This window comes from Maniola jurtina, chromosome 15, assembly GCF_905333055.1.
Source record: "Maniola jurtina chromosome 15, ilManJurt1.1, whole genome shotgun sequence".
In the NCBI taxonomy this organism is placed as follows: Eukaryota; Metazoa; Arthropoda; class Insecta; order Lepidoptera; family Nymphalidae; genus Maniola; species Maniola jurtina.
The window spans coordinates 5861170-5876277 of NC_060043.1; the positions used below are offsets into that span (position 1 = coordinate 5861170).

The 15108-nt window shown below is 33.1% G+C and overlaps 1 protein-coding gene across 4 annotated transcripts in view; it reads left to right on the forward strand.

Moving 5' to 3' along the window:
• The window catches only part of LOC123872324 (kazrin), a 167319-nt gene extending 152412 nt beyond the window's left edge, over positions 1-14907 (forward strand). For 3 of the 4 annotated variants that reach the window (XM_045916537.1, XM_045916538.1, XM_045916536.1), the window contains 9 exons: positions 2687-2871; positions 3559-3749; positions 5967-6176; positions 6461-6619; positions 8639-8762; positions 9305-9449; positions 12295-12406; positions 12714-13009; positions 13524-14907. In XM_045916537.1, the coding sequence (XP_045772493.1) occupies positions 2687-2871; positions 3559-3749; positions 5967-6176; positions 6461-6619; positions 8639-8762; positions 9305-9449; positions 12295-12406; positions 12714-13009; positions 13524-13662 (1561 nt within the window). In that variant the 3' untranslated portion in view covers positions 13663-14907. The remainder of the gene's footprint in view (positions 1-2686; positions 2872-3558; positions 3750-5966; positions 6177-6460; positions 6620-8638; positions 8763-9304; positions 9450-12294; positions 12407-12713; positions 13010-13523) is intronic. The other variant, XM_045916539.1, reaches the window with a different exon arrangement.
• The last annotated feature ends 201 nt before the right edge of the window (positions 14908-15108 follow it).

Consider the following 15108-nt stretch of genomic DNA (forward strand, 5'->3'; position numbering starts at 1 on the left):
AACTTTTTCGAGTTTTCTTCTTATCTAAGTATTTTAATGTTATCAATCATGGCCTTGTAAGTTTGCAAGTTGATGTCAATATTGTATTTCATTTGTTTTCCCATAATTTTCCATACTAAGTAAAAGGCACATTGTACGCCATCGGTTATGTCACGTAGTTCATACTTACTTGAAAAGTTACTACATAGGGATTCTAATGAAGCAATTGAAAAATTGAAAAAAAAAACTGTTGCAAAAATTTTAACTCTACGACGTAGAGACAGACTCTACGTTGTAGGCAGAGGTACGATTATGCCAGTAATAGTATAAAATAATAATTCCAAAAATTAGAGGGTCAAATAAATAGCAAAAGAATTAATTAATCGACTTGTTTAAAAAGGACAATTTGACAAATATTTCAAACTGTCCCCGTATTTCGACGGTGTAAATTTCATTTTTCAGTTCTGTGATTAAAAAAGACTTGAAATTTTCAGGGAATAATTAATTTAGCGCCGAAAGCTTTTAAAACAAAATACAGTTTAAAAACGGTGCGAAATTGAATTTAAATGAACTTCCCCGGAAACAAATTTAACAACTGGAGCGAGTAGAAATTACATCGGCGACTGCTTTTTAATATCAAATATTAACATTCCTAGAAATATGCTCTGTGTTTATAGTGCAGTTGTTGTCACAACTAAAAATCTACCTTTTATGATCATCATAATTATCGTCGTTCATGGTTTCATTAAGAGGGCTCTCTCCGTCACTCGTTTCATACAATCGTAGTTCCAATTTCATTTGAATATTGAGCAACCAAAGTCCATGAAATTTTGCAGACATATTCTAGAAACTATTATCTATGACTGTGGTTTTCCAGATTTCTGCTAAAATATTCGGTTTCAAAGTTACGCGGTCTTCAAAATTTTCATACAAATCTTTGAGCCCCAGTAATTTTAAAACTACATATTTTTAGAAAAATCTAAAACACCACAGACACAGATATTAGTTTCTAGAATATGTCTGCAAAATTTCATGGACTTTGGTTGCTTAATATTTAAATGAAATTGGAACTACGATTGTATGAAACGAGTGACGGAGAGAGCCCTGTTAACCCATCGCCCAAATGAGAAAGAAAGGTTTAGCCATAATAGTCCACCAGGCTGCTCATTTGCGGATTGGTAGACATCACACACCTTTAACAACATTATGGAGAACTCTCAGGCATGCAGGTTTTCTTGCGTTTTCTTTCACTGATAAAGCAAGTAATATTTAATAGCTTAAATTGCAAATAACTCCGAAAACCTAGAGACGACATCACCGCTTTTTATGAGCGGATACTGGGTATGAAATATTGGAAATGTGTGTGAAATTAATTAGGATTTTATGTGAAAACAGTTAACAAATTCAATATTCTTCACTCTGTTAATTGTTTATTAATAGCCACATATTTCTAAAAGTAGATCAGCTCGAATAATAGAAAAAATAAAATAAAACGATCAGTTTGTTCGCACAATACGAGACGAGCAGCTAGCAAAGCATTTTTCAGTAAGTACCTACTGGGAATGACATCACCCTCATATTTTCTTTGGCGAATTTAAATTCTGAATTCGGATTTCAATATTGAAAATTCGATGCATGCTGCTCAGTTCGGAAATGTACGATCAGAATTATGCGGTGAATTAATGGTACCCATAGTAAAATTTTAAAAAATTTAATGCTTAGGGTAGAGCTTATGGTAACTACAGTATGAAATGATAGGAAATACTGTATAATTTATTCTATCTCATTCTCTCGCATGATCAATCTTATAGATAAAGATAAGATAAGATAAAGATAAATTAGATGTATGTCTTTGTCTCTTTTTAATGTCGCTTTTTCCCAATAAAAAATAATGCAGTGGGCTTTCACTTTCACACTGCAGAAACCTGCAATAGTCCAAAGTGCTTTTTCCTTTTGTTCTGCAAACTGCTGCAATATTTTAAAAAGTTACAAACTGTCTCGACACCTCCGTGTCACAGGAGAGCAGTTTGGGTAACACCGTCTGCATAATGTTATATTATAATGTGATATTGTCGGGTCACCTTGTCTCGCGTCTCTGCCCCTAAAATTATACGTAGGTATAATAATACCTAACTTAGATGCGAGTCCCTATTTTAGTTCGGTATCTTAATATTACAATCGAGAGATGACTCCCTTAAATTTTAGTCTTCTTCTTTTAGCAAACGTACTAGAAAATCGTTTCTAAAGTCTAGGTATATTGGTAGGCGTACCTTACTACCAAAGAATTGAGCATACAAAAAACTTTAAGACTCAGACCAAACTGCTATTATATACATACCTTATGTACGATCTACACTTTGCTAGGTTTACACTGTTATCTAAGATTGTCATACATATCTATAACTTTTAATCAGTTGCCATTTTAAGAAATATTCAGTTAGATAATAAAAATTGAAAAAAAAAATCAGGTAGGTAACTTAGCTTCTGCTAGATTTCTTATTTGAAAGCACGAAAACAATTTTAAGCAATAGCTTCTATACCCATCGACCGAGCATTTGGCTTTCAAGACTGGTGCGTGCCCATGTGTTTGGTATATTGCTATTGGCCAATTTTTTGATGTGACACACTTCTTCTGTACTTACAACTATACAAGTTTTCCCGTGGTCTCATACCTAATCCTCATTTCTTTTTAATTTTGGTGTAAAAGGTCAGTCGAGCAGCTGTCAAGTCCGGGAGAATGTGACTCGGGACTGGTAGGCATGAGGTCGAGGGCTGGCGGATCAAAAGGTGGTCGAGGAAGAGGCTCCGCTTGGGGTTCGATCTCAAGAGTGTTTGCCCGAAGTCGACACCGCACCAAATCAGGCAGTGCGGTCAGCAGTGGACATGAAAGTGGTAAGCGAAGCAAAAGAAATGCCATGAGCTTTTTGCTACTTATTTGTCTTTCAGATATTGACTAGGCATAGGTAACTTTCCTTTGGTGATGTCTAGAAATCCTATCCAGAAATATGGCAAATTTAAATACTGCGAAGTTGCAGTGAAAATATTTTTTTGCAGTCAATAATAATATTATTAATACGCAGGAAACGAATAGGACTAATTTTCAAAATCGGATCATTAGTTGTAGAGGTTACCCCCTACATACAAATTAACGATAGTATCTCCACTCAGCCCATATTTTTGGAAACTGTACTTTGTACTGAATGATTTTTGGGGTTCCGTACCTCAAAGGAAAAACGGAACCCTTACAGTGTCATTTTGTTGTCTGTCTGTCTGTCTGTCCGTCTGTCCATCCGTCCAATTTGGCAAACAGGTAGGTCTTAAAGCACAAGAAAAGGAATAAATCCGAAAACTGAATTTGTGGTTACATCATTTAAAAAAAAATGTGCTTTAATTTTCAAACTACCAAGTTGGGTATCACATGAAAGGGCTTTACCTGTACATTCTAAAACAGAGTTTTATTTATTTTTATGCATAATAGTTTTTGATTTATCGTGCAAAATGTTGGAAAAAATACCCGAGTACGGAAACCTCAGTGCGCGAGTCTGACTCGCACTTGACCGGTTTTTTTTTTTATCACAGAGCCAGTGTATGCCGGGACAGGCAGCACGTGTCGCGCGTGGTCGCCCCTCGGCAGCGAGGCAGCGCTGCGCGAGGCAGCCTCGCTGCCAGTGTCGCGATGGCGCGCGCCTGCTATCATTGCATGGCTGGAGCTCGCTCTCGGCATGCCGCAATACGCAGCTGCGGTCGCCGACAATGTGAAGAGCGGCAAGGTTAGCTAACTGCATTATAGTATTTTTAATTATTTATGAATGAATGCATGAATGAAAATACTTTTATTGTACACTACAAGATTAGAACAGAAAAACATGTACAAAGCAAAACAAAATAAAGGCAGGTAGGTACAATTTTGCGGCCTTATCGCTACCTAGCGATCTCTTCTAGGTAACCAAAATGCCATATAAAGATTTTCATATTTGTATAATAGATTTTATATTTTTTAAATAATATTACATACTACATTTTGCACACAACTTCGTCCGCGCGATTATTTATAGCCTGTGGCACTCGAAAAAGTTATTGTAATTAAGTATATTTTATTATTTGTAGTGCATACTTTTATATTCCCTACGTACATAAAGAATTTTAATTTTGTAAAGTATTTATATATACTTTTGTGATTACTACTTTTGTTAAAAATATTATATGTAATCATAAACTAAGTATATAAATCGCAAAAATAACTATAAAATCAAAAAAAAAATATTGAGTTTACCCTGAAATAAAATAAATATTTACGCAGTTCTCACGCTCTTTATATTATTAACAAGCTGAACCGCTCGGTTTTGCTCGTGTGTTTGGTATACCTATACATATACTTTAAAGCTTTCTGATGGTAAAAGATTTATCAAAAGCTGTTCAGTGGTTTTAGAGTTATTTATCGATTACAAACAAACAAATCTTTCTTCTTTATTATAAATATAATGCAGTATACAATATACATACTTATTACAAACGCTTTTCATGCTATCTAAAAAACGGAAAGTATTATACCGAAGCACGTAAAATTAACCCGCCTAATCTAAATTATTTCCGCCTCACGAACTTTTCACGACAATACCGACTTCATAAGAAGATAAATATACATTTTCATGGAAACACATTTATTATTCACAATAACAATTTCGTTAGATTTATATGGAAATGAAGTCGCAACACAGTCCTTTTAGTAAATTCATCGCGGCATTTGTTTATTCAAATCACGTCTGTTATCGGTTCGATACGGAGAGATGTTATTAATATTGTTATGATTTTATATTGGAGAACAACAATGCAAATGCCGTTTTATGGATAAAATGGATGAAAAGAATAAAAAAAATTTGGGCAAAGTTAAAAACCCCTGACTTGCTACGTACCTGACAGATTTTTTTAATAAATTCCCAATAAATACCACAATTCCAACACCCAAATTCGCAAAAAAGATACTTGAATTTGAATTTAAAATTGCAAGCAAACGAGCACACGGGGTCATCTGATGTTAAGTGATTAGGTACCGCACATTAATATTACTGATTAAATCATAAACACACGTATTACTAGACTTTTATATGTTTTCTTTAATCAAATAAGTCTCGATAAAGTTTACCAAAAATTCCTTATAGTACACGATTATTTTATTTTTCAACCTCAAATAAGTTATAAAAATATAAAATGTAGAGAGAACATTTTGGTCTACATTGAAAAATCACTTTATTCCTCCCAGCTCATAAACCTGTATGACACTATTATGACTTTTCATATTACATTCTCAACATCGAGGGCATCATATTTTATATTAAAATCATATTACACAGTTCCGTGAGCAAAACACAATGGGGCTTTATTAAAACAAAAAATTAATATAATAAACCATTCTTCCCACGAAATATTATTCATATTATCATTTCAAGTCTTACTTTGGATTATTTTATGGTCGAGTTTAAAATGGATTAAAGATCCTTGCTTTATATAAAATTGTTGGGATATTTTGAATTTATAGGAAGAATATCAGTAAAAAGAAAAGCTTGGACGTCCTGTTTGAGATATATATTTGAAGTGAGATAAAAAGTCATCGAACGTAAAAACAAAAGGATTTTAGAAAAAGAATAAGAATAAGAATATATTTAAATATAAACAATTTAGTTTACAGCCAGTTCCAACAAAAATTAAATGAAAATTGCGTGGTTATTGTCAAATTATTTACTAAGGAATATAACTAACCAACAACTAATAACTATGTACTTACAACTTACAAAATAATACTAACAACTTATTTACTGATATTTTTATTGAATTTAATTTAACTTACCTTTCATTTATTTGGAAAACAATATGGAAACTTTTGCTTTTATTTTATTGTATATATTTAATTTAATATATTCTGAATATATAAGTATAGCAAGCAACTGACGCAATAGAAGCGTCAAATATTGTGTTCTGGTTGTTTCTAGATACGTGCTTTGAATGGGCAGGTTCTGCTCGAGCTCACAGACACGGACCTGGAGGTCGGCCTGGGGATCAGCCAGCCCATGCACAGGAAGAAACTGCGGCTGGCGATCGAGGAGAGGCGGCGACCAGACCTCGTGAGAAACCCGAGCATCGGGCAGCTGACTCACGCCTGGGTTGCGGCCGAGTGGTTACCTGATTTAGGACTTTCACAGGTAAGTTCGGATAACAAAGGTAATTTTCATTAATTTTTAAAGTCAAGTCAGTTCTTTAATTGATTTATAAGACGAAAATAAAATAATTGTTACTAAGGTAAAATACATAATAAAATATTCAAAAAAATCAATTTATAAAATCAATAATGTTGTATATTTCTTCAATATTATATATATCAAAATGTAATAAAGTGATAAAAAATTATGTATCTTTATTTTATTCATTAATTAACTTAACCTATATACTTACATAGATATTGTAAATTTTCATAACATTCCTACAGTATGCCGAATCATTCGTGACCAATCTAGTAGACGCCCGAATGCTAGACACCATCAGCAAGAAGGAATTGGAGAAATATCTTGGTGTCACCAGAAAATTCCACCAAGCCTCTATCGTCCACGGCATCCATCTGCTAAGGATAATGAAATACGATAGACAAGTAAGTGTGACTCACTTTTATTACTCTCTTATTTTTAATTTTACCTAAATCTTTACTTAAAAAAGGTAAAGTCATGACCTATTTTTTCTTAAAGCTTCTTGATGTTTTTTGTTTGTGCTAAGAATTCAAAGTTTCGAAATAATTATGATAGCTTTAATACATAATATGTTTGTATATCATCTGTACAGAATTCAATACGTCGACCTATTTTTAGTAGAGCGTGAGTCGATCTTCGCAGTCGCAAGTAGGCCTTTCTTGTGAAAGTAATAACCACGGCATCCATTTATTTTATATCCACAATTATGAGGGAGAGTATTAAAACTCATTCGATTAAGTACTTTAAAATGACGCTAATTTATATAAAGTATATATTAATATAATATATAAGCTAATTTATATAAAGTAGCTATAAAGTAAGTTATTGAAGTTGCTAATGATCCTTATCTCAAATATATTTTAGAGTATATTATAATGTCTTGCGGACGAAGTAGGTACGAAAATGATTCATGCGAAAATTAATCTAACCTTAAAAAATGTTATTTTCCGTTAAAATCTGTTTTATTCATAAATAAATACGCAGTTCATCCCACGATAAACAAAAACAAAGATAAGACGAAAGCAAACAAATAGCAGTGTGAAGCTTTTAAAGGCGGACACGGACGTTAGTTTAAATAGCTTCGGGGCAAGTTTCGAGTTTCTAAATCTAAACGCGGTGTAGATACCTACTCTGTGTTCAATACTTGAAACTTAGATATATTTCGTTTACAAAGAGTTATGTGACTTCAATAATAATCCATACTAAACATTGGTACAGAGATAGCTTGCATGCCAGGAAAGGACATAGGCTACTTTTTGTCCCTGCAAGCATCGTCTAACTCGCATGCTGTTTATTTATATTTTACAGTAGCTTATGCCCACGACTTCGTTCGCGTTGACTACACTAATTTCAAATCCGTATTTGGCCCCCTTAGGGGTTGAATTTTCAAAATCCTCTCTTAGCGGATGTTAGCGGAGTTTAAGCTGTGCGGTGATAGATCATTCAGTGAGTCAGTCAGTCAGTCAGCTTTTCCTTCTATATATATTTATTGGCTACGTATGTAACTAGTGTTTAATTAATTATATCGAATTTATCAGCTTAATTGCCGAAACCTATTTGTGTCCGCCCTTACAAGCTGTTTCGTGTAGCTGCGACCCCCGTAATGGTAACGTCGTTAATCATATTTCTTGTTCAAGCCTCTTTTAAATTCCAGACTGGCATTGAACAAAATTTGTCCACGTTCTTCTCGCTCATTAGTTATTACTCATTATTTTATACTAGCTGACGCCAGCGACTTCGTCCGCGTGGATTTAGGTTTTCCGAAATCCTGCGGGAACTCTTTGATTTCCGAGATAAAAAGTAGCTTATGTGCTAATCCAGGATAACATCTACCTCCATTCCAAATTTCAGCCCAATCTGTTCAGTAGTTTTTGCGTGAAAGAGTAACAAACATACACACACACATACATACATACACTCAAACTTTCGCCTTTATAATATTAGTGTGATAGTGTGAAGTGTTACTTTTCCATAAATGATTACATAAATTGTTATTTGTTGGTCTAAAATAGTAATTTATCTATACTAAGTTATAAATACGTAAGTGTGTGCGTCTATCCGATTAACAGTCATGGAGATAGCTTATGTACATTCTGGAGATAGCTGGCATCTGCTACATTTTATGCCGGGAAATGAAAGCTCTCCCACGTGATTTTGAAAAAATCTATGTGCGAACGAAGTCAAAGGCTCATCTAGTTATCAAAAGTACCTTTATTTTTGAAAAGGCTTATGCCAACAGAAGACGCAAATACATATCTTACAAATCCCAAAAAAAAATACGTGGTAATAATTAGGAATACAATACGATAAGAATAAGTACTAATGTGACGAAATCTGCTCCTAAATTATATTTTCTACTACCATCACTATACATAAACTTAAATTAAAAACTAAAAGCAATTTTTTCTTGATTATTATCTCAGGCTCTAGCAGTGAGGCGGCATCAATGTGAAAACGTAGATGCAGATCCGCTAGTATGGACTAATCAAAGGTTTATGCGTTGGGCGCATAACATCGATTTAGGCGAATTTGCTGATAATCTCAAAGGTAAGTTTTTTACTTACACAGTTTTATTTTTACCTGTTTATATTAAGATAAATTTCGTTATTGCGAAGAACTTTGTGTCCTATCCGCGCTACGAGTCCCACTTAGCCAAAAATTGTCGATCGTCACTCAACATTGCAAAGCTTCATGATCACCTTTGGCCCAAGGGCAACCAGGGGCAGACTTTTCGATTGATGACGTTGTTTTGCAAAAATCCTACATATGTTGTTATAGAACTACATGAACTCCTCCATAATATATTCAGTCATAAATTAATCCTATCCTCTTAGTACATAATATTCAGTCATAAATAAAATTCTTTTTTATTTTTTAGTATTTGTGGTTATTGAAGTGGGTTTTCATTTATATTTTTGAAATATATTTTTTACCCTACGATTTTAGCCCTTGACTAAGGACTAAAATCGTACTTTTGGCAGGAAAATTGTCACATAGATCAAATATGGCGAATGCATTCTCAAAGTTTATGTACTACATGGACGTTTATGTAGGTATATTTATATTTCATAATCTTTATTTATTTATAGATAGTGGTGTCCACGGTGGTTTGGTTGTATTGGAACCGTCTTTTACCGGTGAAACAATGGCTACTGCCCTAGGTATACCACCATCTAAGAGTATAATACGAAGACATTTGGTAGCTGAGTTTGATGCTCTAATTGTTCCAGCAAGGTAAACAAATAAAAATTTAATATTTCAGATTTAGAATAATAATATTCTTACATTTCTCATAAAACATATCTATGAAACAGGCTATTTAACTTTTTAGAGTATTATAAGTAAAGTCAAAAAAATCTTGACGTTATCTTAGGACAAAATACAAAGAAAAGATAATTTATTCGATATTCATATTCAATTTTAAAGTGCAACATTTTGTATCACCAAAAAAAATCTGCAATATCACAATAAAACCCTAAGAGCAAAAGGAGAAATGCACTGCATGAATGCATAGTCACTGTCACAACCCCGTAGGTGTGCAACCTGTAGATGATTATAATATGAGGTGCAATCCTGCAGGTATACGATATTTTGCCAGGTGGAAGAACTGCAAGTGGAGGCTGCCCGAGCATCCATGTTGTCCACAAAACAAAGATAAACCCAAAAAAATCAAAAAGCTCTCCTTCAGGAAATAAATGTCGCTTCGATGTCCTTTTAAAACCTGTACCTATGTAAAATTTCCACTACAAATATTTGTAAAAGTGCTATTTTTACACGAAAGTAAATATTCAGTTGCGATTTTGTAGAACCACGGTAATATTATCTATACAGTATTCTAACTCGGCCGTTTCTTGGAAATAAATACCTACAGTTGCGCGGTACGTAAACATGCGGTAGGGCTGCCCGCCTCCAGTAGTTTAATTACATTTGCCTACTTTGTGTTTCCATCTAGTTTTGTGATTGTAAATATACTTTTTTTATATAAACAAATAAAATACTTTGTGAATTGCATAGGAAATGTTCAATAAAAATGCGTGTTGTTTTTTGATTGGTAGATTTAATTAAAAAACCATGTTTATATTTGCGCCTCGACTGAGACGTAGGAAATTAAACGAAAGTTACGAATTATTAAATTTAAGTTTAAAAAATCCGCATCCCTATAAAGCTTTTAATCAAAAATTGTTTTGGGTAACATGGGCAAGATAGAGAAAAAGGAATAAATATCTTTTACTTGGTTATAGACACCTGCAGCTACTTTACAATTTATATATTTGGTTTTAAATGAAGTTCGGAACATTTTCTCAATTTTTTTATATATTCCACAAAATCATCGCTGGGTACAATCAAAAAAGTTTGCGAATTAATCTTATTGTAGTCCCGGTACCTTAAATACCGACATTCTGAGCTGAAATTGTGGCTTCTTTGATCGGGTTTCACGTACAACGAAAAAATCGCGCGGTTATTGTTAGAAAAACAAAACACCGCCCGTTCGTCACTGCGGCACAATCGCGACTGTCTGCATGTCGAGCGCCTGCCGACATCGAGGTGCGTAGGTATAGCTCGCGTTTCGTCCGTTTGTATGAAGTTGGAATACTGTACATACCATTACCGTGGTAGAACTGTTTCTTCAAATTGCTCATTTACAACTTTTTTATTAAAACTTTACGAGCGGTGAAGACTGATAAGAAATAGCTAGTAGGAGTCGTGGTTTGTAAGTACAGTATAACGAAAAGTTCACAATGGAAAACTTCACAACACTATTCGTCGCCCCTTCGCCTTCGTCTGTGTTAGATTTGGTGTTCTCTCTCCATGTGCCCCCAGAACTTTCCGCCGTGCTGTAGTTTAGATTTGTCACATTTAATGTTATTCGAAAACGATCAATTCGGTAATTTTAGTAATTATATAACATACGAACTAGCTTATATTGGCATAAAAGCATGAAATGCTTTATGTTACTTTAGGGGGTGAGTTATATCCCATTACGAAGATATATTAAAAATACTACGAAACTTTTATTTCAATTTATAACAACACATTTTAAAACATAATAAACAGTTTAAATTTCATTAAATATCATTAGATGTAAAACAGAACCATTCACAATAGCTTTAGGGTTATAACAATAAATAGTATTTACTAATATTGTAAGATAACTATGTTTTTGACTTGTATACATTCATATTGTAAAGTTGACAACGGTGTATTAGTTTTATTGTAACATTATTGATTGGCATATAAATGTGAATAAATCCTTATAAAAAGATAAACCTAAGGGATATCGAGCCAATTTCTTTTCTTGACCATCACCCCTAACTTGGCGATCCTTGCATCGAGACAGAACGGTAAACCATTTTATCGATACGTCATGAATGCCTCTCTGTCATCATCATTAGATCGCACTTTTCTGGCTTTGTCCACTCTGTCCGTACAAACTTTCTTTCTTCCATAAAACATTGATCGATTTATTTTCAACCATACGTAAAAGATTTTATTGATTTCAAACACAATGATATTATAAGCTTGTCTACTTGAGACGTAATAATTTATTATTACTATCGTTGTTGTTTTCATCTTTTTGTAAAGAAAAATATCGCTCATATAAAACTAATAAAAATATTGAAATTATTATTATTTAAATAATTTTTCATAAGATGCGATATTGTTCTTTATTTTTTAAATGTCTTATGTTTCTCTAAGGCCATTGTTATCATCATACAAATACACAATCAGCATGATTCGTATTATTTTTAAGTGCATCATGCTTTTGGTGTCTATGCCGAGTTGTATTAAAGTTCCTATAGCTCTTCGTATATAAATCTAAATATCTTTGATCATTCACTAATCAAATTATACGAATCTCGAATATATTTAAATACAAGCCAAGATATAAAGCAATGTAAACACATTACAATAGACTTTGCATGTCTGCTTTTTGTGTTAGCAATGTTTGGATAAATTAGTGCAAATTTGAGGGAGTAATTACAAAGAAAATAAAAGCTAACTGCTATCTGGCTATAGTCAATGATTTCTCAAATTTGTACCTTTAGAAGGCGATGCATGTAACGTTAATAATTTGCAGGAATATGTTCGGTCATCAAATAAGGATGTTGGGACGACCTTTCTCAAGATCAGTTGCCACGGGCTTGCCTGGAATTGACTTCAGCGCTGACTCTAGAAGACACAGTCTAAGGGTAAATTTTAATTTAAAAATAAATATTATGCACTTACAAATAAATAATTGACGTTCATTCTAGCTAATTTTAAGTCTTGCTATATGCATATTAATATTATAATACAAAATTATAAATGTCTACCTATCTGTTAACTGGTCATATTCAAAATGATCTTGACGTAATTTTGACAAAGATAACTTACATTCTGGGAAAAGTTTCCGCGGCCTTTTTTTTAAAAACCCTCAATTTACGCGACGAAGTCTCTTATCTGTATCAGCAATGTGTAAAAATAAGTACATATTTTATAAGTAAGTTACCTTTTCAGGGATCAATAACACGTGCGCTTGGAGCCCTGAAACCTAAACACGATCGGCCATCGCCATCTAGTTCAAGCGAAAGTTCTAGTGTTATGAGTTTGACACAGCCTTACATGTCGTATTCACCACCCATAGCTGTGCGTACTCTTTCGCAACTGAGTATGACATACGCTCCACCGCCCACACTACAGGAATACGAACCGATATATACGCCTCTAAGCTTGTACTCACAATCAAGTGTGTCAACGAGGGATAGTATGACACGACTCAATGACATTAAGGAAACGGACCGTATTACTCACAGGTAAGTTTGAATTAGAAACTTTTTCTGACAGGTACATTTTATTAAAATAAAACAACCTTAATTTTCAATATATTGTAACGACTTAAATGTTTGCTACTTAGTGCATAGCCCTTACCTATGGGACCGAAAAATAGAACGATAACAAAATATAATTTTAGTTGAAATTCGCAACACAGCACTGAGCTTCAGAATATCCTATGCTATGATATGACTGTTCGCACACAAATTTAAAATTATGTTATAACCTTCATATTATAAATGCGGTGTACCTATTTCTTATTTGATTCATTGGTTTGTTGATTTGTAGGTTCTTCAATTATGATGCAACGGAGCAACGGGTTGACTTGATTTTTAGCATATGTACAACTAAAGACCTAGAGAGTGACATTGGCAACTTTTGCCCCGGAAAACCAAAAGAGTCCCCACGGGATTTTTAAAAACGTATATCCACGCACATGATATTGGATTACGTTAGAGATATTATTGAAAGTATACAATTAGTTATTATTTCTAGGTATGGGCAAAGAGCGGAGCAAGCCCACAGAGTGAGCTCCCCACTGCCCAAGTCCGATGACAGCATTGTGAAACAAAAGAGACACCGTCGAGTCAAAAGCATCGGTGATATCAACGCATCGAGCAAGACATCCGTTTAGTCAATTATGTGATCATCAGTAATAATATGCTGTCCTTGAAAAAATAATAGTGATTAGGTGGAAATTACGATCAAACCATTAAAACTATAAGACAACTATAGGAAAACCATATTACTATTGAATTTAATGTTAGAGTAGAAACAGTGAATGAATGGTGAATTGATAAATAAATTTTGTACCTTAAAGTAGAATCTCCTCTCGTATAGTATTTTTGAGTTACCCAGTTATTTGTTGTTTTTTTTTCATCTTTAGTACAACGTATTCTTTATAACGTGAATAAAAAAAAACAACCCTGTGATGTTGTGAAATAGAGACGTAGTTTCCCCAGTAACAATTAGTAGTGTAAAATAATAGTAGAATAACTGAGACCTACTGTTACAACTACTTAATTAGAAAAATTCTATAAATAATTCTAACACAGAAGTACTACTGTGTATTGTTTAACATTTTGTGTATCGTTAGGTAAACCAATACTGTATTTTTCGAACTTTTAAACAATTTTGAAACTTCTTTTTTGATCTTTTAAAGCAGATAAATTTGATAATTTACAAAACATGTTCCTATCGCTATAATCCTGAAAGTACATTTCATAACTAATTATATAAGCGTTTAGCATATCACATTTGCGAAAGAAGCTACCGTACAGACTGATAACTATATCATAATAATTAAGTTCTGACTTATAATATTCAGTATTCCATTTATCATAGTTTTTCGAGACATACATGTACTTGTATCTTCATGTAGTCATTACATTATGTATAATTTTTTACATCTGCTACTCGTTCATGAAATTGTTAAGAGTCTATCCACATGACCTATTCTACTACAATAATTTACCAAATATTTTATAATTTTTGTTAATTCATACTTTATTCGAAATGTTTTTACTAATAAAAACCCTATATTCATAAGCTCACTCTGTTGTGACAAAACTATCCAAAGATTTTATATTGTAATTCAAATAAACTAGGGCATTATTGGGCATGAAGAATTACGCTTAGGTACGCTTTTTTATTCTTTTTAGATAAGTATGCTTTTTACACATTTTTAAAGCAAATCTTTTATAAGAGGTATTTTATTAGGTGTAACTAAGAAATCAATATGAAATCGCACCAAAATGGATTACTTACCTACCTAGTGTGGAAAGACTCTTCTGCTAAATAATAATTATTGCCGAACACTGTGATAAAAATACACTCACACACAATACAAAGTTAGGCATTTGGTTTTTGATATTATAATGTAAAAAAATATTATTAGTCAATTTGTATGAAATTACCTTATTTAATCTACTATTGCAATCGAGCTTGAATTCCTACTATATTTAATGAATTGTTGGTTTTGTTTATTTTGTTATTATAATTTTTTGATATTTTAATTTAATTCTTTAAATTATTTTGTCGAACTTTGTGATTTCTTTTCATTGTGATATTTGGGTTACCA